A 25,159-nucleotide genomic window follows, 5' to 3' on the forward strand; every position below is an offset into this window, starting at 1 on the left:
GAACACTACAACTGAACACTACAACTGAACACTACAACTGCTCACTACAACTGAACACTACAACAACTGCTCACTACAACTGAACACTACAACTGAACACTACAACTGAACACTACAACTGAACACTACAACTGCTCACTACAACTGAACACTACAACAACTGCTCACTACAACTGAACACTACAACAACTGCTCACTGCAACTGCTCACTACAACTGAACACTACAACTGAACACTACAACTGAACACTACAACTGCTCACTACAACAACTGCTCACTACAGCTGCTCACTACAACTGAACTCTACAACTGCTCACTGCAACTGCTCACTACAACTGAACTCTACAACTGCTCACTGCAACTGAACACTACAACTGCTCACTGCAACTGAACTCTACAACTGCTCACTGCAACTGAACTCTACAACTGCTCACTGCAACTGCTCACTACAACTGAACTCTACAACTGAACACTACAACTGCTCATTGCAACTGCTCACTACAACTGAACTCTACAACTGAACACTACAACTGCTCACTGCAACTGCTCACTACAACTGAACTCTACAACTGCTCACTGCAACTGCTCACTACAACTGAACTCTACAACTGAACACTACAACTGCTCATTGCAACTGCTCACTACAACTGAACTCTACAACTGAACACTACAACTGCTCACTGCAACTGAACACTACAACTGAACTCTACAACTGCTCACTACAACTGAACTCTACAACTGCTCACTACAACTGCTCACTGCAACTGAACTCTACAACTGCTCACTACAACTGAACTCTACAACTGCTCACTACAACTGCTCACTGCAACTGAACTCTACAACTGCTCACTGCAACTGAACTCTACAACTGCTCACTGCAACTGAACACTACAACAACTGCTCACTGCAACTGCTCACTGCAACTGAACACTACAACTGAACACTACAACTGCTCACTGCAACTGAACACTACAACTGCTCACTGCAACTGCTCACTGCAACTGAACACTACAACTGAACACTGCAACTGCTCACTGCAACTGCTCACTACAACTGCTCACTACAACAACTGCTCACTGCAACTGAACACTACAACTGAACACTACAACTGCTCACTGCAACTGAACACTACAACTGAACACTACAACTGCTCACTGCAACTGAACACTACAACTGAACACTACAACTGCTCACTGCAACTGCTCACTGCAACTGAACACTGCAACTGCTCACTGCAACTGAACTCTACAACTGCTCACTGCAACTGAACACTACAACAACTGCTCACTGCAACTGCTCACTGCAACTGAACACTACAACTGCTCACTGCAACTGCTCACTGCAACAACTGCTCACTGCAACTGCTCACTACAACTGAACACTACAACTGCTTACTACAACTGAACACTACAACTGAACACTACAACTGAACACTACAACTGCTCACTACAACTGAACACTACAACTGCTCACTGCAACTGCTCACTACAACTGAACACTACAACTGCTTACTACAACTGAACACTACAACTGAACACTACAACTGCTCACTACAACTGAACACTACAACTGCTCACTGCAACTGAACACTGCAACAACTGCTCACTGCAACTGCTCAATACAACTGAACACTACAACTGCTTACTACAACTGAACACTACAACTGCTCACTACAACTGAACACTGCAACAACTGCTCACTGCAACTGCTCACTACAACTGAACACTACAACTGCTCACTACAACTGAACACTGCAACAACTGCTCACTGCAACTGCTCACTACAACTGAACACTACAACTGCTTACTACAACTGAACACTACAACTGAACACTACAACTGCTTACTACAACTGAACACTACAACTGAACACTACAACAACTGCTCACTGCAACTGCTCACTGCAACTGAACTCTACAACTGCTCACTGCAACTGAACACTACAACAACTGCTCACTGCAACTGCTCACTGCAACTGAACACTACAACTGCTCACTGCAACTGCTCACTGCAACAACTGCTCACTGCAACTGCTCACTACAACTGAACACTACAACTGCTTACTACAACTGAACACTACAACTGAACACTACAACTGAACACTACAACTGCTCACTACAACTGAACACTACAACTGCTCACTGCAACTGCTCACTACAACTGAACACTACAACTGCTTACTACAACTGAACACTACAACTGAACACTACAACTGCTCACTACAACTGAACACTACAACTGCTCACTGCAACTGAACACTGCAACAACTGCTCACTGCAACTGCTCAATACAACTGAACACTACAACTGCTTACTACAACTGAACACTACAACTGCTCACTACAACTGAACACTGCAACAACTGCTCACTGCAACTGCTCACTACAACTGAACACTACAACTGCTCACTACAACTGAACACTGCAACAACTGCTCACTGCAACTGCTCACTACAACTGAACACTACAACTGCTTACTACAACTGAACACTACAACTGAACACTACAACTGAACACTACAACTGCTCACTACAACTGAACACTACAACTGCTCACTGCAACTGAACACTACAACTGAACACTACAACTGCTCACTGCAACTGAACACTACAACTGAACACTACAACTGCTCACTGCAACTGAACACTACAACTGAACACTACAACTGCTCACTACAACTGAACACTACAACTGCTCACTACAACTGAACACTGCAACAACTGCTCACTGCAACTGCTCACTACAACTGAACACTACAACTGCTTACTACAACTGAACACTACAACTGAACACTACAACTGAACACTACAACTGCTCACTACAACTGAACACTACAACTGCTTACTACAACTGAACACTACAACTGAACACTACAACTGAACACTACAACTGCTCACTGCAACTGAACACTACAACTGAACACTACAACTGCTCACTGCAACTGAACACTACAACTGAACACTACAACTGCTCACTACAACTGAACACTACAACTGCTCACTGCAACTGAACACTACAACTGCTCACTGCAACTGCTCACTGCAACAACTGCTCACTGCAACTGCTCACTACAACTGAACACTACAACTGCTTACTACAACTGAACACTACAACTGAACACTACAATTGAACACTACAACTGCTCACTGCAACTGAACACTACAACTGAACACTACAACTGCTCACTGCAACTGAACACTACAACTGCTCACTGCAACTGAACACTACAACTGAACACTACAACTGTTCACTGCAACTGAACACTACAACTGCTCACTGCAACTGAACACTACAACTTCTCACTACAACTGCTCACTACAAGTGAACACTACAACTGAACACTACAACTGCTCATTGCAACTGAACACTACAACTGCTCACTGCAACTTCTCACTACAACTTCTCACTACAACTGCTCACTACAAGTGAACACTACAACTGCTCACTGCAACTGAACACTACAACTGAACACTACAACTGCTCACTGCAACTGAACACTACAACTGAACACTACAACTGCTCACTGCAACTGAACACTACAACTTCTCACTACAACTTCTCACTACAACTGCTCACTACAAGTGAACACTACAACTGCTCACTGCAACTGAACACTACAACTGAACACTACAACTGCTCACTGCAACTGAACACTACAACTGCTCACTGCAACTGAACACTACAACTGAACACTACAACTGTTCACTGCAACTGAACACTACAACTGCTCACTGCAACTGAACACTACAACTTCTCACTACAACTGCTCACTACAAGTGAACACTACAACTGAACACTACAACTGCTCATTGCAACTGAACACTACAACTGCTCACTGCAACTTCTCACTACAACTTCTCACTACAACTGCTCACTACAAGTGAACACTACAACTGCTCACTGCAACTGAACACTACAACTGAACACTACAACTGCTCACTGCAACTTCTCACTACAACTTCTCACTACAACTGCTCACTACAAGTGAACACTACAACTGAACACTACAACAACTGCTCACTACAACTGCTCACTGCAACTGAATACTACAACAACAACTGCCTGCTCACTGCAACTGAACACTACAACTGAACACTACAACAACTGCTCACTACAACAACTGCTCACTGCAACTGAACACTACAACAACTGCTCACTGCAACTGAACACTACAACAACTGCTCACTGCAACTGCTCACTACAACAACTGCTCACTGCAACTGAACACTGCAACTGAACACTACAACTGAACACTACAACTGCTCACTGCAACTGAACACTACAACAACTGCTCACTGCAACTGCTCACTACAACAACTGCTCACTGCAACTGCTCACTACAACAACTGCTCACTGCAACTGCTCACTACAACAACTGCTCACTGCAACTGAACACTACAACAACTGCTCACTGCAACTGAACACTACAACAACTGCTCACTGCAACTGCTCACTGCAACTGAACACTACAATAACTGCTCACTGCAACTGAACACTACAACAACTGCTCACTGCAACTGAATACATTTATGCATTTGGCAGACGCTTTTATCCAAAGCGACTTACATTGCATTCAAGGAACACATTTTACATTTTATCATGTCCTTGCTTTCCCTGGGAATCGAACCCATGACCTTGGCGTTGCTAGCGCCAACGCTCTACTGTTTGAGCTACAGGAAGGCTGAACACTACAATTGCTCACTACAACAACTGCTCACTAGAACTGTTCACTGAAGAATAGCTGCAGTAAAATACCAAATATTACATGAAAAACTAACTGAAGCAAGCTTAAATTAGAATTAATGAAATAAATAAAAGCTAAAACTGACACTAAAGCTTAATAGCAATTTTTTTTAAATTATAAAAATGATAAAAGCACCTAAAATTTAATACAAATGTATAAAAACTATAGTATATGAATAATAGTAAAATAACAAAGTAAAATTATTTTACCTTTGGAGTGGGAATTGGCCAGAATAGTAGAAACCTGTTTAAAGAAAAACTTAATTAACAATACTCTGGAATAATATTCTGGAATTGAATACTTGAGGTCAAGAATCAGATACTTGTTATAAAATAGACATTTTGATTCCTCTTATTGATTCCTTTGTGAACATTTCAATATGACTTTAAACCATTGAAGCGTGAGACGACTCACTGTTTTCTGTTTTCATGTATATCAGAATTTCAGTGTATTCCAGAATTGGTTCATAGTCTTAGAGCTCAAACATGACAATCTGGGGCTCAGGTCAGGAAGCAGACAGACTGGCTAAACCGACTGTCTGCTAGCTGTCTCACGTCACTGAGGTCAGATAAATCCCATCACATAGAGCCTCTTTCACCTAGATATCATCACATAGAGACTGTGTCTGTTCCCTGAATTAGGACTTACAAAAAACTCCCAAACCCATCTAAGGGTAAATGTAATTGATGTTCAACAAATAAAAAACTGATATAATACAAATGAGCAAATGATAAAGCTCGGGTTGCTGAATATTCGATCCCTTACTCCAAAAGCACTCATTGTTAATGATATGATTACAGACTATAATCTAGATGTGCTGTGTTTGACAGAAATCTGGCTAAAACCAAATGATTACATTACTTTCCAATCCGCAAGATTACAGTTATAAACATGAACCTCGTCTGAAAGGCAAAGGGAGAGGTGTTGCTGTAATTTATAGTAATACTTTTAGAATTACTAAGAAGTCTAGTTTTAAATATAATTATTTTGAATTGTTGGTGCTTAATGTAACACTATATAGTGTAAATGATAAATCACGTTTGAGATTTGTGCTGGCTACTGTATACAGGCCACCAGGGCACCATACAGACTTTATCAAAGAATTAGCTGATTTTCTATCAGAGTTAGTACTGGCTGCAGATAAAGTACTAATTGTTGGTGATTTTAATATACATATAGATAACGAAAAAGATGCATTGGGATTGGCATTTTAAGACATTCTAAACTCTATTGGAGTTAGACAACACGTGTCAGGACCTACTCATCGTCGTAATCATACTCTAGATCTAATATTATCGCATGAAATCAATGTTGATGCCGTTGAAATTCTGCAGCAGAGCGATGACATTTCAGATCATTATCTAGTCTCATGTAAACTTCATTTAGCCAAGGCTGCAAAGCCGACTCCGTGTTACAAATATGTTAGACCTATCACTTCTGCTACTAAAGATTGCTTTATTAATAATCTTCCTGATCAGTTTCATCATCTCAGCATCCCGGATAGCTTAGAAGAACTAGATATTGCAACAGAAACTTTTAACTCTCTCTATTCCAGCACTTTAGACACAGTTGCTCCGTTGCGTTTAAAGAAGATTAAAGAAAATAGTCCAACGCCGTGGTACAACGAGCACACTCGGGCCCTTAAGAGAGCAGCCAGAGAGATGGAGCGCAACTGGAAGAAAACAAAACTAGAGGTATTTCGCATTTCATGGAAGGAGAGCTCGATTGCTTACAGAGAGGCTTTAAAAGCTGCTAGATCTGCTTATTTTTCAACCCTATTAGAAGAAAATAAACATAATCCTAGGTATTTATTTGAAACAGTGGCTAAACTAACGAAAAAGAAAGCTTCAAACACAGAAGTTTCCAAGCAGCACAGCAGTAATGACTTTATGAACTGCTTCACTTACAAGATTGATAATATCAGGGACAAAATTATAACTATGCAGCCGTCTACTACAGTATCGCATCAGGCAGTGCATTGTAGTCTCCCTGAGGAAAATTACATTCATTCGTTGCTATAGGAGAGGAAGAATTCGTTAAACTCGTTAAATCATCTAAACCGACAACATGTATGTTAGACCCTATACCGACTAAGCTACTGAAAGAGATGCTTCCAGAGGTCATAGATCCTCTTCTTAATATCATTAATTCATCTTTATCATTAGGATACGTACCAAAAACTTTAAGCTGGCTATGATTAAACCGCTTGTTAAAAAAACGCAACTTGATCCTTCAGAATTAGTCCATTACAGGCCGATCTCGAATCTACCGTTTCTGTCAAAGACACTAGAAAAGGCAGAATCCTCACAACTGTGTTCCTTTCTAGAAAGAAATGATATCTGGAGGATTTCCAGTCAGGATTTAGACCGTACCATAGTACTGAGACTGCTCTCGTTAGAGTCACACATGATTTGCTTTTATCATCCGATCATGGTTGTATCTCTCTATTAGTGTTACTCGATCTTAGTGCTGCGTTTGACACTATCGACCACAACATTCTTTTACATAGACTAGAACATTATGTTGGCATTAGTGGTTTAGCACTAGCATGGTTTAAATCATACTTATCTGACCGTTATCAGTTTGTAGCAGTAAATGAAGAGATGTCTCATCGATCACAAGTTCAGTATGGCGTACCACAACTATACTTTCAGTATACATTTAGTTTGTGTTGGTCTTACATGTTGATTTATTATTTGGTCTATTTATAGTGCATGTTATAACACCTGTTGTTTGTCCTGTTTGTACTACTCCTATTTTTCTTTTTCTTTTTCATGCTTGAATTACTTTGCACATTTGAGCTGTGGAAACGCAATTTCGTTCTGCTGAATACTATTGCTGTATAGCTGGAATGACAATAAAGCACTTTAAGCTTGAACTTGAACACAAGGCTCAGCACTAGGACCGTTGATGTTTCTAATGATTGGACAAAAAACGTCCTCACGTAATAATCTAGAATACTGTCTAACACTTGATGGCTGCTCTGTTAAGTCTTCGTCGTCGGTTAGGAACCTGTGGGTGTGTGTGTGTGTGTGTGTGTGGGTGTGTGTGTGTGTGTGTGTGTGTGTGTGTGTGTGTGTGTGTGTGTGTGTGTGTGTGTTCTTTGATACCAATCTTTCATTTGAAAGTCACGTGTCTAGTATCTGTAAAACCGCAATCTTCCATCTTAAAAATATATCTAAATTACGTCATATGCTCTCATTGACAAATGCGGAACAATTAGTTCATGACATCAAGGCTAGATTACTGTAGTGCTCTACTGGGTGGTTGCCCTGCACGCTTAATAACTGTTGTAACTATATTTGTAATGTATTTTATTTATAAAGCGCAGTGTAATTTTACATTTGATTACAGTTTCTGTACCTGAAAATCTTAAAACACTGTTTATTTCAATCTTATATTTGTTCAGTTGTATTTATTTGCTGCGATTGCTAATTTTTTTATTTGTTCTTTTTTAATTACTGAGTGCTTATTGTCTTTAATAATGCTTGATATTACTTAGGCTAGTTGTTCTTCTATGGTGTTTTTAAACTACAGGCAAACTTGTGTAAGTGTTCTTTAAGGATTCAAGGACTCAATCCTTTATTGCCATACAACTCGGTGCAAGTTGTTAGGGATTTGCTTCAGTGTGCTCATAACAGGACATCAGCAAGATACAACCAAAAACATAGAGCAAATATATACACAGACGGTATCCCGCACGGGATGACACCTGACACAGGCAGATAAAAATGAAGGGAACACACCGCTCACCACATACCTGGATGACAGTCCAGGAGGCTATAGTGGCTGATGTCAGGTAGAAGTGACAATTTGCATAAGGATACAGAGCGCAAATCCACAACTTTACAATAAATAAATAGATAAAATAACACTAGTATGGTTGGGATAAAACATATAAAAAGGTATAATAAAATCATTATAAAGAAATGTGCAAATTGTGCAGACTCGTTAAGAGAACCTTTTTTCATAGGGGACTGGTTCAGGGGTTTAGAGCTGTTTAGAGAGTGAATGGCTCTGCAGTATGTGCTGTTGAGGAAGCGGGAGGTTTTTGTCTTAATAGCTCTCATCCTTCTCCCTGATGGGAGTATGGAGAAAAGGGAATTGGCAGGGTGAGTATCATCTTGTAGGATCTTTAGGCCTTTCCGGTGAATACGGCCTCGTAGATCTCACAGATGGGGGAGAGTTGGCAGCCAATGATTTCTGAGGCTGTATTGACTATCCTGTCTAGCTGCGACCTCTGCTGGACAATAGAGTCGCCATACCAGTAACCAGACAGTAATAGAAAAAGCAAGGACACTCTCGATGGCAGCTCGGTAGAACTGCAACATACACTTACTGGCTACCCCAAATTTCCTCAGCTGGCGAAGGAAAAAAAGCCTCTGATGGGCTTTTTTGGTAATGTTGGTTATGTTATCATCCCATTTTAAAGATGATGATATTGTTGTACCTAAAAACCTAAACCTGTCCACCCGCTCCACCACCTCCCCATTGATGTGCAAGGGCTGGGACGACTTCCCCCTTCTGCGGAAGTCAACCACTAGCTCCTTAGTTTTGGAGACATTTAACTCTAATACCCCTTTTCCACCAAGGCAGAGCTGGTGCTGGTTCGGAGCCAGAGCCTAGTTTCAAATCGGTTCTTTGTTTTTCCACCGCCAAAGCACCAGCTCCGAACCAGTAAAACTGGTTCTTAAGTAGCACCAAATCATTGCAGGGTCTAGAACGGAGCCAAGAAAGAACCGCTTGCGTCAGAGGCTGGGGGCGGGGTTACCGTGGCCAACAAGACTGAAGAGAAACTTGTGACCGCCATTTTCAAATAGCAGCTAATCGAGCTAACAGCAGCTAAACACGATGGACGCGATCTAAAATATAAATCTAAGGCTAAAGTCGGCATCTTATTGTTAAAAATAAATGTTATGTACATGCCGTTACTCTCGCTTGTAATCTCCGTCTGTACAAATAATGGCGAGCCGCGCGAACACGTTGGATCCGCCGTGTTTGGATGCCGATGTAGGTCCGCAAAGCCATGAACATCAATAGCAAAGCAACGTGCGCCATTGTTGATGATGTGTTTGTGTTTGGCGCCGCCGCGCTAACATTGCTGAAAAGATGAGACGTAGCTGTGACGTAAGACCTGGCTCTACGTTGGCTCTTTTAGCCTGTGGAAAAGCAAACCGGTTCTTTGGAGGCTCGTCAGTCGAACCAACTCCGAACCGGCACTAGCTCTAGCTCCGAACCAGCACCTGGTTCTTGTTGGTGGAAAAGGGGTATAAGTTGTGGTTGGAACACCATTCAATCAATGAGAGGACCTCTTTTCTGTAGGCAACATCATCATCCCCAAAAATGAGCCCCACTACTGTTGTATCATCTGTGAATCAGTGTGTGACGTGCAGGCATTTGTGTATAGCGAATATAAGAGAGGTGACAAGACACACCCCTGGGGGGCTCCAGTGTTAATGTGCTTAAAGGAGAACTCCAGTCAATTTTAACATTGAGCAAATTTTTTTGTACATTTGGAGTGCTGTCAGTACCGAGAACAACGACAAAAATCGGTGTTGCCTACACCGTGTTATCCTCTTTTTAAAATTTTTAAAAAATAATTCAGCAAGCGAAAAAATACCTGTATTTACATCCTGTTTTCGGTCGAAGTCCAAAGTAGTCGATTGTCGAGTTCACGCGCGTGATCATAGGTACTAAACCTATGCGCGTGAACTCGACAATCGATTACTTTGGACTTCGACCGAAAACAGGATGTAAATACAGGTATTTTCGCTGGCTGAATTATTATCATTTTTATTCATTTCTTTCACATCTACTGCAGTCAGATTCACCGTGTTCACTCTGAATAAACTCACTCACATGGCTGTGCACTTGTAATGACACATCAAGGATGTTAAAGCAGGTAAACGCAGGTTTAAAACCTGCCCCATTGAAGTCAACAGGGTGCACATTTTAAAACGAGGATAACACGTTGCACTCCAAATTTACAAAAAAATGAGCTCAATGTTAAAATTGACCGCCGGATTTCTCCTTTAACATTGGAGATGTTGTTACCTATTTTGACCACTTGTGTTCTCTGCACCACAAAATCCAAGATCCAGTGACATAAGGAACCCCAATTTGTTGAAGTTTCAGAAAAAGTCTGCTGGGTAGGACTGTATTAAAAGCCAAGCTATAATCTATAAAAAGGTTATAGCTCTGCATAGGTGCCTGGGGCCTCCAGGTGCTGTAGAATGGGATGGAGACAGACGGTGTCCTCAACAGACCTGTTTGCCCTGTAGGCAGATTGGAAGGGGTCCAGCCTGACCACACTGGACAGATGTTTACATACTATTCTCTCAAAGATTTTCATTATAACAGATGTTAGTGCTACAGGTCGGTAGTCATTCAGGCAACTTATGATGGGTTTTTTGGGCACAGGAATTATGACAGCGGACTTGAAACATTGAGGGACAGTGCATTCCCTCAAGCACCAGTTAAATATGTCTGTGAGGACTGGGGCCAGTTCATCTGCACAGTGTTTAATAGCAGCTTTCCTGCAGTTCTGCTTTCATAGTAAAAGCCTAACCTCATCCTCCTCTATTACAAAAGGAGGGCTGGGGGTATCGATGCTCATCGACGTGATGTGTGATGTCATCAACATAGTATCTGTCAAAGCGACAGTAAAACTTTAATTTCTGATCATGATATTCAGATACAATTAAATGTTTTGCAATAAGACTAAATGTGAATGACATCGAAGTTGTTTTTACTTTATTGGAATCGAAATTAGGAATCGATAAGAATCGGAATCGATAAAATTCAAACGTCACCCAGCCCTAAAAATGATCATTAACTAATATTTAAAAATATTGTAAAAGTATTATTCACTGTTAGTTCATGTTAACTAATGTGACTTACAAATGAAGCCTTATTATAAACTAGCACATTTCATACAAAAAATTCTGCTCAAAAGGTTTTATAATAAAAAATAAACAATAAAACAAAATGCACAGTCATCATTCACAACAAGAAATAAAGCGTGGTATTAAATGAAAAAGAAAAGCTAGTGTTTGCAAGTGTTTGTTGTTCCCAAGACGTGTGACCTCTAAGCTTTATTCTTCTCTCATCACCAGTTTCTGACTGGGAGCGTAAAACTGGGTCTGTCGCCGCACAGAGGGTTTATTTTTATGTTTGTGTGCTCCGGGAAAGGCACGTCCCGCAGGAGCCGCAGAATGAGACCGTCCCGTTGTGTTTGTGCGCTGGACCGCACCTGACGGAAGGGCCTGGATGTGCTGGACGGTAATTGGGGAACGCGGGTCTCAGATCTCAGTGAGAGAGGGACGAGAGGGGCGCAAACTAACTTTAGCCAGGAGACGTGCAGTACTGAAGCTTTCATCGCTCGCTCACGCTGTCCCACACCATTAAACAATCATCGATAATCTTCACGCAGCTCTTTTCCATGGCAGCAAGTCGAGTCACTTCATTTATACAGCGACCGTTTCAGAGCAGCTTTACAGTGATAACAGGAGATTACAGTAACAGAGATGGTTTAGGCTTTACAGCAGCTCTAGAATAAAGTTATTGTCCAGATAAGGTTAGTTTGATTGACTCACTTCCGTTGTAAAGATCATTAGTTATTAACACACACCGTTCTCACAGGAAACAGAAACTTTAGTGTGTTCTGGCCGTTCATTCACACGTCAGTGTCTGTGATGGAGAACACACACTCTGAAACAGGATCCAAGGCGCAAGTTTTGTCAAATTTTGAAAAACGTGATCAAAACTTGGATCGTTAAAAACGTGGATCTGAACGGCGTGCTCATGCGTATCACGTGTTTAGTCTATAGATATGCACGTTTGTATATACAGTATGTGCGCAGGCGTGTGTCTTTCTTGACAAAATGACGAAACTATTTCTAGTCGTTTTCCGCGGATCCATGCGAACCGGAATCATTCTGATAATGTTTTATCTGTACTGAGGTAAAGTGAAGGAAAGCAGGCCTATCATTCACAGAGACAACACCATGAAAGAATAATAAACGATCATCTTCATTGCACTAACTTATGAATATTCCTCAACGTTTCTCGTCATCAGCTCAGTTAACATTCATCAAGTAGAGATGTCATCATAAGGATGTTTAGAAAATGTTTTTTGAAGAACTTTTTCTCTTAACATTAACATAACCTTTACCAAACATTAATGAAAGTTGTATTTCATATCTTCATCCAGATGGAAAGGAATAAAGACTTAATTTGAGTCTGTTCCTCATCCGATGTCAGAAGACAAACGTCAGGGCTTTTTTAAGTCATGCACACAAACAAAAGTGTCCTGCATGTGATTAGTATTTTTGTCTCGGTTTGCATTAAAGATATCTAAAAATACTCAAATTTAATACATTTATCCATTGTTTTCTGAAATAAATCATCAAAATGCTTAAACAACAAAAATACCTTCCAATGGGGTCAAACTAATTATTTAATTCAAAGTGAAAACAAGTTTATTTTTCTGACCACATTGGCAGATATCTGTTCTTGTTTTAAACTCAAAACTCACTTCATTTCTCAGAAAACACTTAATATCTTCATTGTGCTTCTCTAGTAAATGTCTCTTGATTTAAGAATGTTTAGATATTTGTGCTGGAAAACGAGACAGAAACACTGAGGAAGAACATCATATTTTTTGATGCAACATAAATGATGACATAATGTGATTTCCATCTGCAGATTATGGACTACAAACCCAAAACACAGAAACTACAGATGCACATTAGCGGACCGGAGCGAACGTCTGGATACAAGCTGGTTTGAAGAGTCTAGATCCGTCAGATACTCTTCTTATAAATGACAGGCCTCTAATATAAAGACTATATCTTTGTAAAAGGTTTATTTATTTATTTAATCCACAGCGATGCCACAAAATAAGTTTAATAAGTTTTATTTATATAGAACCAAACAACCACTTTTGGTTCTAAAGAACCTTTCAGTGATCGGGTCGTGCTTGTGAACATTTTAATAATCTAAAGAACCTTTTTTCACCGTAAAGAGCGACGGGATGGTTCCATGGACGTTAAAGGGGTCATATAATGGTATATGCACTTTTGTACTGAAGTGTGTGTTGGCAGTGCCTGTACACAACCATCATAAAATGATAAAAATCCATCCAGTGTTTTTTTTTTTTATCATCTTATATGTTTCCCCCGTCTCAAATCAAGCCGTTCGACCATGTGACGTCACACGGTCGGATGCCCCTCCCACGATTGTTGATTGACAGCAGCGTTTCGAAGCAGACCCGCACTGAGCGAGCTGTCAATCATAGTCCGCCATAGTTGATACGCTGGAGCACTGTCTGTGAGCAGAATGGCGTCTCAGTGATTGTGGTGTTCTCGGGTGTAATAAGGAACACAGCATCATGTTGATGTTCCTAAATCCGAACCGCTGAAGACGCAGTGCCTGAGTGTGTTTTCGAAGGGAATATTCCCCACGATCAACGTCAATGCTTTCATGTTTGCCCGAATCATTTCTCACACCAGACTGCTTTACAAACGAGGGTCAGTATAAAGCTGGTTTTGCTAAGAAGCTGCTCCTGAAAAAAGGATCGGTACCAACTATTCGTGTTCCTGCTGCACCTCCAGAAGAAGAAGTGAGTGTAACATTTTATTAACCTTTATATTAATCTTTGTAAATCGCTAGCTGCACGCTTCACGATGAATGCGGCTGTTTACACTCAGGGTACATTACGGCATGTTTTCGATGTACAACGTTTTCAATATAATTCATAATCCCACGTTTATAATGAACAACGCGTTATGGTTATTGTGTTATTATTAAAAACGGTGTCCGCACAGAACAGAGGGGCGGGGGGAGCAAAGCTCATTATCATTTAAAGACACATGCACTTAAACGGCGTGCTGAAAACAGCTGTTCTTGACCAGGTAAAATGAGTGTATTCTTACAATACTAGTTTTTAATTAAAGTGTATTACAAACTTTTCATTCAGATCATAAAAGACCTAAAGAATCATGATAACATACAAAAATGGCATTATATGACCCCTTTAAGGGTTCTTCATAGAACCATCAATGCCAATAAATAATCTTTATTTTATTTTATATTTTTGTGTAGTTTAATGGACAGCACTGCCAAAGAATCCAGTGCTTTAAGATAATGTAAAAAGTGTTCAGGTCACTCACTCACTCACTTTTTTTTTTTTTGTAAACCCATTGCCTTAAAATTATTAAGTAAATAAACGTAATGCTTAATAAGAACAATAAGAAATTTAGTTTTTTAATAATTAACTTGACAATTCCACATTACTTAATTTTTTCATTAAGCATGAAGTTTATTTACTTAATAATTTTAAGGCAATAGGTTTCCTCAATTTGTTTTAATTAAGTCAACTGATCCCTTTTGGAAATGCAATGTTGACCGATTAGAAATATTATGCAGTCAAGCAATACTGATGATGATGATGATCATTAAAACATTCAGATTTGAAGCATCCAGTTTAACACAGATCTCCTTCTGTTATTGCTATTTGGTTGGTTCACTAACATAAACTCATGAAGCAGAATTATTCCTTACAATATAGTTTATCATAAATGTATCATCTCCTGAATAGCTGTTACTTTAAATTGTGATAACTTGATATTAGCCATCACTGACAAATATAACCAAGGCAGTTACATTTATTTGCAGAAATTAAGCATTGAACACTCTTGAAGCATCTTAAACTGTTTAAAGGATCATATGTGACCCTGAATCATTAGGATATTAAGTAAAGATCATGTTCCATGAAGATATTTAGTAAATTTTACATAAATGAACAACTTTAAAGGCGATTTTCTCAATGTTTAGATTTATTTTTGCACCCTCAGATTCCAGATCTTAGTTGTATCTCAGCCAAATATTGTCCTATCCTAACAAACCATACACCAATGGAAAGCTTTCAGATGATGTCTACATCACAATTTCAAAAAATTGACCCTTTTGACTGGTTTTGTGGTCCAGTGTCACATTAATTTAAGCCAGTTGACTTGAATAACTGTCGTAACTGTTGTAAGGACCATCGCAGTTACCTGAAGAAGAGGGATGTAGAGCAGGAACGCGGAGAGCTGCGACACACCGATGCATCTCCTCATGTCGAGCGCGCGGAGAATGAGCCGGAGCCACCACACACCAACCGCACCCGAGCCACACTGCATCTTAATGGATCATACACTGAACAATCGTTTAATTACATACCGCACAAATAATCTCAGTAACTCCTTAAAATAATCTACAGGTGCCTAAAAATCCCAAACGGCGTTTTCCTTTTTGGCAAAAGTTTCACCGTTCCCGGTCTTTGTTTGGAGTGATCATGCACTCTCAGCGTGAGTAGCCTAATGCCGCATAACTGGGTCATCACAGGCTGGCATGTGAAAGCTGTTTCACTCATCCAACACGATCTCAAGTGCATATATCTATACCACGAATTTTATTTCTCGTGCCATGCCATTTATACGCCTAGAATGTGTTGTTTTTTTTTTGTGCATATGCACTGTAAATCCCTTGGGTAGCCCTTAAGAAAATTAACCAAGGTTTTTTGTTGTTGTAGTAACTATGGTTTAACTATGGGTTTTGTAGTAAAACCATAGTAACTACAAAATGAACCATGGTTTTACTACACTCTCAGAAAAAAAGTACAAATATGGATACTCATAGCCGTGCGATATCGCTGTGTATCAGCACGGCTGTGATTCGACTGTAGGCACGAGGCCGCAGGCCGAGTACCGTACTAAAGGCACTCGTTACTAAAGATTTTAAGAACTCTATAAAAACGACATTGTAACCATCTGTGACAACTACCAACCACCTAGTAACACCATAGCAACCACCAAAAATACCTTAGCAACCACCCTGAACACCCTAGCAACCATCTAGAAACGCTCTAGTAACCACCCAGAACATCTTAGCAACTGCCTAGCAACCACCCACAACACCCTAGCAACCACCCAGAATACCCTAGCAACAGCCTAGCAACACCATAGCAACCATCCAGAACACCCTAGCAACTGCCTAGAAACCACCTAAAATACATTAGCAACCACCCAGAACGCCCTAGCAACCACCCAGAATACCTTAGCAACTGCTTAGAAACCACCCAGAACACCTTAGCAACCGCCTAGCAACACCATAGCAACCACCCAGAACACCCTAGCAACCGCCTAGTCACACCATACAGAACACCCTAGCAATTGCCTAGCTAACTGCCCAGAACACCTTAGCAACCACCTAGCAACCACCCAGGATACCCTAGCAACTACCTAGCAACACCATACCAACCACCCAGAATACCCTAGCAACCGTTTAGAGCCACCTAGCAACCATATTGCAACATGTAGAAGCCATATTTCAGGACCACAATATTGTACAGAAATGTTTGTTGGCTCGTATGCAATCGTGCAAAACACCCTAGCAACCGAGTGGCGAGTTTTGCCACTGCAAGCACCACTCACATTTTCTTCAGGAAATGTACATTGTAGTACACACGATGCTACAAATAATATTCCTCAAAAAACAGTTTTGTACCTTTTCAATAATAGTATCTTTAATGGTACAGGAAAGACCTCTGACAATACTGTTTGGTACCTTTGAAATTAAGGTACATAATTGTTCTCACATCAAGGGTACAGTGATAGGTCAAATTACTGTTTCATTCATGATTGGTTGCTGTGTTGAGTATTTGGCATAGCAACAAGACGCTGATTGGTCGAAATCACTTCAGACACGGGAAGCAGGCTACAGGACTGCAGCATGGTCTAGGGCTTATTTTAGATATAAAACTTGAAGACCAAATTTAAAGGTGAGTTCTGATCATTTATGTTTATATTTAGTTCACAAGTCGAAAATATAAATGTTCCAGCCACTTAACGTTAATTTAGTGAATTAGCTTAGCATCAAATGCTTTTTAGCTATTTGACTTGTATACACTTTTTATTCTTTTTAATGCAATTATTGACTAGTATTAAGTCATCGCGTGTACATAATATGGCTCTCCAATGTTCTCCATTGCCCACTATAGCTTAACTCTTAACTTTGCTATTAGGCACAGCAACATGAAACGGATCGCCCAAGAAGAGGAAGAGGAAATTCAAAGGTGGGTTTTATGTTTATGTTTAACCAAATAAAAAATGTAAAAGCCACTCAACATGACATTAGCGAGTGTAAATAGCGTAATTAGGTAACTTACAAATATATATTTTAAAGCAATTGAGTTTCTGTGTCGTAAGTACACATTTAATACGTAATTATTGTAAATGAATGCTTAGCCAGAGGTGCCATGCTGGTGTACTTTACATTAGTCCACAATACTGTATGCAGTTGTTGAACAACGTGATTGAACGCCACCGTACAGTGCACAGATAAAACAGTTGATCACTCGTTCACAAGTTATTTTTCCTAGCATTTACACTCAAAGTTAAGGCACTTGATGCAGTGATTGACAGGGCGGGGATGTGATCGGCTCGGAATCCTTTTTTCAAATCCACATTGAATTGCCACGTTCATCGCGGGTATTTAATAAAAATGCAATCGTAAGTGTCTTAGTTGTGAGTGTAAATGCAATTAAGATAATTATCATTTAAATGATAATTTTGATACAATTTTAGCTTGAACATGTTAAAGGGTTAATTCACCCAAAAATAAAAACTCTTTCATTAATTATTCACCCTCATGTCGTTCCAAACCTGTAAGACTTTCGTTCATCTTAGGAACACAAATGAAGATCTTAATGAAATCTGAGAGCTTTCTGACCCCCCCACAGACAGCTAAGCTGTCAGCTTAAACATCAGTAAACAGAAGCTCAAGCATGTTCGCTTGACATGCGAGAACAAACGAGGTTCATTCTCCTGTGTTGCGCAGCACGTTTGAGAGAGGTTTGCTCTCACGTGTCAAGCATGTTCGGTTGAGCTTCTGTTTATTTTCGCTAATCAATGTTTAAATGTGAAGAAAAGACTAAATTAAATCTGTTCATCATATAAAGCGTCATATTCATCATCAGGAGTTTAAATAACACTTGCCTGACGGCTCATGCTACCGCTAACCCCAACGTCGACGTCATTTCAGTGGTTTGGGAAAAGCCTGTAAAAGTCCTGGCAGAAAGCGATGCATAAGGATGTAGTGTAACGACGAATTATTATTTTTTCCGAAGTGTGAACAACTTAGTGTTAACTAATAATTGTTGCAAACTGGTACTACCAACAAAATATTAGTGCATTCCTGGAACTGGGCGTCATTATATCTCTGGAACACAAGGTGGCACTGTGTTCAAACTTCTCGGGTACCTTCAGGACATAGCCTTGATGATCCCTACCAAATTAAGTGAAGATGTCAAATTGTTTAAAAGATGGTGGACTGTTCAAAATGGTGGACACGTGGTTCATCCAATCCTGTCATGACACAAGGAATCCATAGACACAAAAGATTATGATTTTCTGACAAACTGTTCAAAAGTTATGAGTAAAAATAGTTAAATAAATAGTTTTAAAAATAATTTGTCAGATCTCATGACCTGTTGGTGGTGCTGTTCCCAAAATTGGAATGGTCTCTCAGATCATGGTTCTGATAAAGCGTACCAATTTTCGTTTCGATTGATCAAAGTTTAGCCAAGATAAAGCCTCAGAACCAATTTTGGGTCGACCTCGTTTCTGACATCATAACTTTTGAACAAAGATGAATTAAAACAATAAATCTGTTCAGTTATTTCTGTGCGGCTCAGTCCAAAGATCATCAAAAATTAGCAAAGTTTAGTAGTGAAGAAAACAGAATACTGTACTTTTTTAAAATGGCAACTACTGTAATGGGCAGAGTCTTAATGTAATATATTACATGTGATCTGCATAATGAGAGAAATCAGGTGTAATAAGTTTCATTTTTCTAGAACAAAAGGTTCAAAACTTATAACCATTTCAAAATTGAATTTTGAACTGGTGGTGGCGCTATAGAGTTGGTCCTAGAGACTCGTGTGCCAAATTTCATAGTTTTCCTATGTCCCATTAATAGGGCTGCCATAGACTCCCATTCGTTAGGAATAATAAAAATAAGAATAGGGGCTTGGCCCCTAATTAAAGTTTACTATATTTACTATTCACTAGAAAACAGCTGTTTTACATTGTAATAATATTGTACACTTTTTTTTATCAAATAAATGCTACAACAATCTTATTCCAAACTTTTGACTGGTAGTATACTAAGGCCACGTCCACACGAAGCCGGTGCGTTCCCGATCCGATTTTTTTTTTTCTCGTTCTAAAAAAAAATTCCGTAAACACGGCGTCGTCTCAAGAAATATCTGCGTACACACGAAACCACTGAAACCGACTGAAAACGGTGTAGTATATATGCCAGACCAGTATGGGGCACTGTAATTCTGCCACAGAGATACACTATACACGGAGAAGGCGACTTTGAGCATGCGCATAACCTTGCGCGCTGTATACGAACCAAGAAGAAGACAAAGATTATCGCTTTTTGCTCACCAGTTGCAGAGAAGCAATAGATTTTGCTGTAATAAAGCTAGCCGCAAGGGTGTCGTTTTCAGATTTATCCATTTTGGGACCCGGATTCAAAAAATAGCGGTTTCAGTCTCCCAAAATGCCGGATCCGTGTGGACGAAACGCCAACACGATAAAAAATGTATACGTATACAGCGAAACGCGTCTCCGTGTGGACGGGCCCTTATATGAATTAATGACTAGGCCTATACCACAGAGGGAATTTGCTTTGACCCTGTCTACTGGCATTGAGTTTGTGACTGAAATTGTGACTCACTTCCCCGACTGTGTTCACTGTGGTCTGGAGATGCACACTATCATGAGAGCGGTGTTAGAGCGAAGCCCTCTGTGACCGACAGCCAGCTCAAGCTCTCCATTCCAGCTCCTCATGGGCCAACTGAGCTCATTAACATCATGCAAGTGAACCTGGATTAGCAATTTAAAAGTCCTTCACATAAAAGGAGGCTCCAAAATAATGGTTAAACTGATAATTTAGTTCATCAGAATTATTGCACATTCATTTGACCAAGAGAAAGTCAACTCATATGCAGGGTTTATTTGCCAGATAAGTTGATTATGACTCAATTTTGAAATGTAAACTCAGAATTGCCAGAAACTGGCAATTGCAAGAAAAGAATTGTGAAAGTCAATTACCTTTATACGTGTTATTCTTTGACTAAATTAAATGGTTGGAAAAACAGAATTGCGAGAGTCCGCACCCTGCAATAAAATATTGACCTGTACAGAAGCATAGGTGACCAAGTTAGCAAATGGAGCTTGGCAAGTAGTTCCGTTAAATGGCTTGGGCAGAAGCTTGGCTTGTTTAGTTCAAGTCAAGCACCCTAGTCAGAATAAACAATGCTATAGCAAAAACGCAACTACGGTTTAGTGCAGCCCTAGAACTCAAACTGAGAACAGTCATGAAACATCCAACTCCAGACAGAAATGAATACCAAAGAGAAACATGTTGAGTTTCATGAAGTTTATTAAAAGACTAAAATTCACTTGACCAGGTTAACTTGTCCACTAGACACCACAGTTTGCCCACTAGAGATGGTCTTGACGTGCACGTCTCTTCCTGTAAAAAGCGGTAGAAGCGTGAGGGGCATTTCAATAAATTCTCAGTTCCTGAAGTCAACTTACAGCAAGCACTCACTTTTCCTAGTGCAACTTTGCTCACAGGAGCCAGAGGAGGGATGGCACACCGCTGTACTACAGTGGATGAAGATCTAACAGAGGGGGAAAGGGTTAAGCCATAGAATTCACTGTAAAAAGCACTAATATTAAAGGTTGAGGTAAGGCTGCAGAGCATACGGTTTCCTGCAGAGGAGCCAGTGATGCTGGATCTACAAACGCGAACATCTTCACAACAAAGCGCTTGTAGTGGGTCGGGAACTGAAGACCAGATGATCCAGCCACTGGAACCAATGCGGTCAGGTAACGATCATCCTGGTAAGGGCATCTGAAAGGCAAAGAGGCAGTCAGAAATGCCTTACAGCACACTAGATGGATAAAGACTGGCCTTACTCACCCATCAACCAGAAGATCCCATTGGGGTAGACTGAGTGGACTGGGGGTTGATGTCGCCCAGCAATGTCCCAGCATCAGGACAATGTTGGGGTCGGTCCTCTCCAAAATGTGCACCTCAACATACACAGGCTCCCGCAGGACTTTTGTAACTGGATAATCAGCATCACTGTAGTAGGACGTGTACGCCTCGTCCCCTGAGGAAGAATGCAGCGTTTAACTAGAAACTGGAGCTTTAGAAAGGCTTAAGGCATACTTGGGACAAACACTTACCTTCTGCACAGCCTTTGGTGACACATTGACCATTTGCCAGTCTAAGCTCCACCCTGAGGGGTCCAGGAGCAGCTACTGGTGGAGGTGGAGGAACGGTGTTGACCTCCACAACCAGAGCTTCCACAGAGGTACCAGAGTACCTACACTGGAAGAGAAGCCTGGACAACAAACAGTGAGCTTGTAGCATTTGTCAATGATTCTCATTTATGATAAAGCATACATCACTTACTCAAAATGACTGTCCCTTGTAATGGAACCAAGTGGTCCGATACCCACTTCATATGAGGAGGTCATTCTGTTTTCATACACCACATATCCACTGTCCTCCTGCAAATAGTAACATTGTTGGCATCCAATCCATTCTTAGCCATGCAGACCAAAACCACAAGCAGCTACTCGCCATCATGCTTGTGCCACATGCAGTGACAGGGAACTGGTATATAGCAAAGAAAGGTGTGGATCCCACAGGACTGCAAGCTGGATCACTTCCACCCAGGAGACGGACTGAATCCAGGCTCAATCGAGGCAGCGTAACATCTCTAGCCACCACTACCACAAACTGACCATCTCTTATACACTGGACAGTCACTGGAACGAGTTACAAGAGCAGGTTACTGCTGAGGATCAGTTTAACATGAATGCCTCCACATTGACGCTACACTCTTACCTGCCTTCCCATAGTAACACTGCTGTCCATTAAAGCAGCAGTTGATAGCAGCACACTCAGCACCACTGATACCAGGTGGTCCACATTGAATCTGCTCATAATCAGCTACAGTACATTTGTCAAGGGGCTCTGCCTGTGCCACTGGCTGCTTAGGCTGAAACTGCTGAGGAAACTGTTGACTAGCTTGCTGTTGAACTGACTGAGGAAACTGTTGACTAGCTTGCTGTTGAACTGACTGAGGAAACTGTTGACTAGCTTGCTGTTGAACTGACTGAGGAAACTGTTGACTAGCTTGCTGTTGAACCTCCTGAAGAAACTGTTGACTAGCTTGCTGTTGAACTGACTGAGGAAACTGTTGACTAGCTTGCTGTTGAACTGGCTTTTGAACCTGCTGAAGAAACTGTTGACTAGCTTGCTGTTGAACCTCCTGAAGAAACTGTTGACTAGCTTGCTGTTGAACTGGCTTTTGAACCTGCTGAGGAAACCATTGACTAGCTTGCTGTTGAACTGGCTTTTGAACTTGCTGAAGAAACTGTTGACTAGCTTGCTGTTGAACTGACTGAGGAAACTGTTGACTAGCTTGCTGTTGAACTGGCTTTTGAACCTGCTGAGGAAACCATTGACTAGCTTGCTGTTGAACCTGCTGAAGAAACTGTTGACTAGCTTGCTGTTGAACTGGCTTTTGAACCTGCTGAAGAAACTGCTGACTAGCTTTCTGTTGAACTGGCTTTGGAACCTGCTGAGGAAACCATTGACTAGCTTGCTGTTGAACTGGCTTTTGAACCTGCTGAGGAAACCATTGACTAGCTTGCTGTTGAACTGGCTTTGGAACCTGCTGAGGAAACCATTGACTAGAATGCTGTTGAACTGGCTTTTGAACCTGCTGAGGAAACCATTGACTAGATTGCTGTTGAACTGGCTTTTGAAACCACTGGTCAGTTTGCTGGAACATCAGAGCTTGAGGATTCTGGGGCAGATCACTCCACTTCGGAACAGCATGACTGAAAGCACAGAACCAAACACAAAGTGCCAGAGACTGAACAGCACACCAACTTCCTGCCATTGTTCAACAGCTAGTCACACTGCTGAGGTGCTGCCCTTTGGTCCTTTTGTACTCTACAGACTTTGGCTAATTAATGATAATCCCTCCCTCTTCATTAACAGTCATGATTCTCCAGACTTGCACGAGTGGGAGTTTATGCAACTAGGTGATTCTATTGTTTCTTAAAAGTAAATTTTTCCCTTTTGAACATACATAAAACCACATTGAGCTGAATTCAGAATACTATTTCTGCCATTCTGAATTCAGCCTTTTTTATATTAGATGTTTTAGCTATTCTGGATTGTTTTTTTTCTTTGAAACACATCATAGTTTTCTCATGGCAACAGGCCTGTGTATTTTAAGAAAGTTTAAATAACACCTGCTAGTGCACTTCTTAAAGGTATACTTCAGCATTTAGCATTAAGCTTTGTATCAGTAGAAAACCTGTAGTATTTTGGAATTACCGTGCTTCCCTCCCTCATATCCCCCTGAGACAAGAGATTTATGTATTTTTTGTTAAGCTAGTTCCGCATGTTTTCAACCCGCCCATAGGGGGTGGGATCTCACTCACAGAATGTACAAATAGTGTCAGCCATCTTTTTTTGGAAGCTAAGCTAACAGGCTCTTGCTCTGTGGAGAAAGCTGAGTAGTAGGGTTTACCATCCTCTTTTACCCGGACATGTCCGACCGTCGAGATCGTCCAAAATGTCCGGGATTCAGCTTTTGCTTACTACAGTCGCCATTCATTGTTTACATGCACACCTTTTGTTTCAATCTAACTGAATTCATTCCGATTGGTGAATCTGAATGTAGTGTTTACATGAACGCTAAACAAGTGTTCGGTAGATGTGCGTTTTAGCATTGCTAAGAAAATTCCCGCTCCTCCGTGAGAGATAGCCTACAAGACCGGTGCGTCTCACAGGTGTCGCTCATCAGTAATCACGCCACCGGCCTCGCGCCGTCCTCTCACGGCCCTCAGCCTCGTCCTGCTCGCCACAGTAAACATAATGAATGGCGACTGTAGAACGCAAAAGCCAAATCCCGGACATTTTGGGCGATCCCGGGCAGACTCGTCACGGAGACTCACGATAAAACGGCGTCTTTTAAGTTTCGAGTCAACTAGTAGCCTAGCCTAGTTGTTTAACTGCGCTCTTACCGGTAGGCGTGGCTTGGGAGTGGCCTCGTAGGGCAGCAAAGCAAGTGCATTCTGGGAGTTGTCTTTCATCCACATGAGCCAAAAATACATTTTCTGGCTTTTCTCAGTCTAGAAGGCTCCAAATTTAAAAATAATTTCACATTTCTACTACATAAATGACCCATTTTAAATACAGATTCATCTTCCAGAGGTGAAGTATCCCTTTAAAATGTTTACGTACTAGGTCAGTAGGCGGTAGAGT

At 40.8% G+C, this 25,159-nt stretch overlaps 2 protein-coding genes across 8 annotated transcripts in view; both read right to left on the minus strand.

The window, feature by feature from the left end:
* pgfa (placental growth factor a) overlaps positions 1-16,125 on the minus strand; it is a 19,229-nt gene extending 3,104 nt beyond the window's left edge. Inside the window, exons 1-2 of the mRNA XM_084431425.1 lie at positions 15,799-16,125; positions 4,951-4,984 (exon numbers count right to left, since the gene is read on the minus strand). Coding sequence (XP_084287551.1) covers positions 4,951-4,984; positions 15,799-15,924 — 160 coding nt within the window. The 5' untranslated portion in view covers positions 15,925-16,125. The remainder of the gene's footprint in view (positions 1-4,950; positions 4,985-15,798) is intronic.
* Positions 16,126-21,220: 5,095 nt separating this feature from the next.
* On the minus strand, positions 21,221-23,815 carry LOC311305124 (zona pellucida sperm-binding protein 4-like). Of its 7 annotated transcripts, none has more exons than XM_084432642.1 (9): positions 23,409-23,815; positions 22,721-22,880; positions 22,454-22,641; positions 22,283-22,380; positions 22,054-22,211; positions 21,785-21,977; positions 21,568-21,715; positions 21,410-21,482; positions 21,221-21,331 (listed from the first exon to the last, which is right to left on the minus strand). In XM_084432642.1, exons 1-9 carry the CDS (start codon positions 23,781-23,783, stop codon positions 21,255-21,257), a joined length of 1,470 nt encoding a protein of 489 aa, XP_084288768.1. In that variant the 5' UTR covers positions 23,784-23,815; the 3' UTR covers positions 21,221-21,254. The 7 variants fall into 7 exon arrangements, with proteins under 7 accessions (XP_084288768.1, XP_084288766.1, XP_084288764.1 ...); XM_084432640.1 differs by having other exon boundaries at positions 22,721-23,324; positions 23,457-23,814; XM_084432638.1 differs by having other exon boundaries at positions 22,721-23,408; positions 23,457-23,814.
* Between the last annotated feature and the right edge of the window lie 1,344 nt (positions 23,816-25,159).

Source organism: Rutilus rutilus, assembly GCF_951802725.1.
Source record: "Rutilus rutilus genome assembly, chromosome: 15".
In the NCBI taxonomy this organism is placed as follows: Eukaryota; Metazoa; Chordata; class Actinopteri; order Cypriniformes; family Leuciscidae; genus Rutilus; species Rutilus rutilus.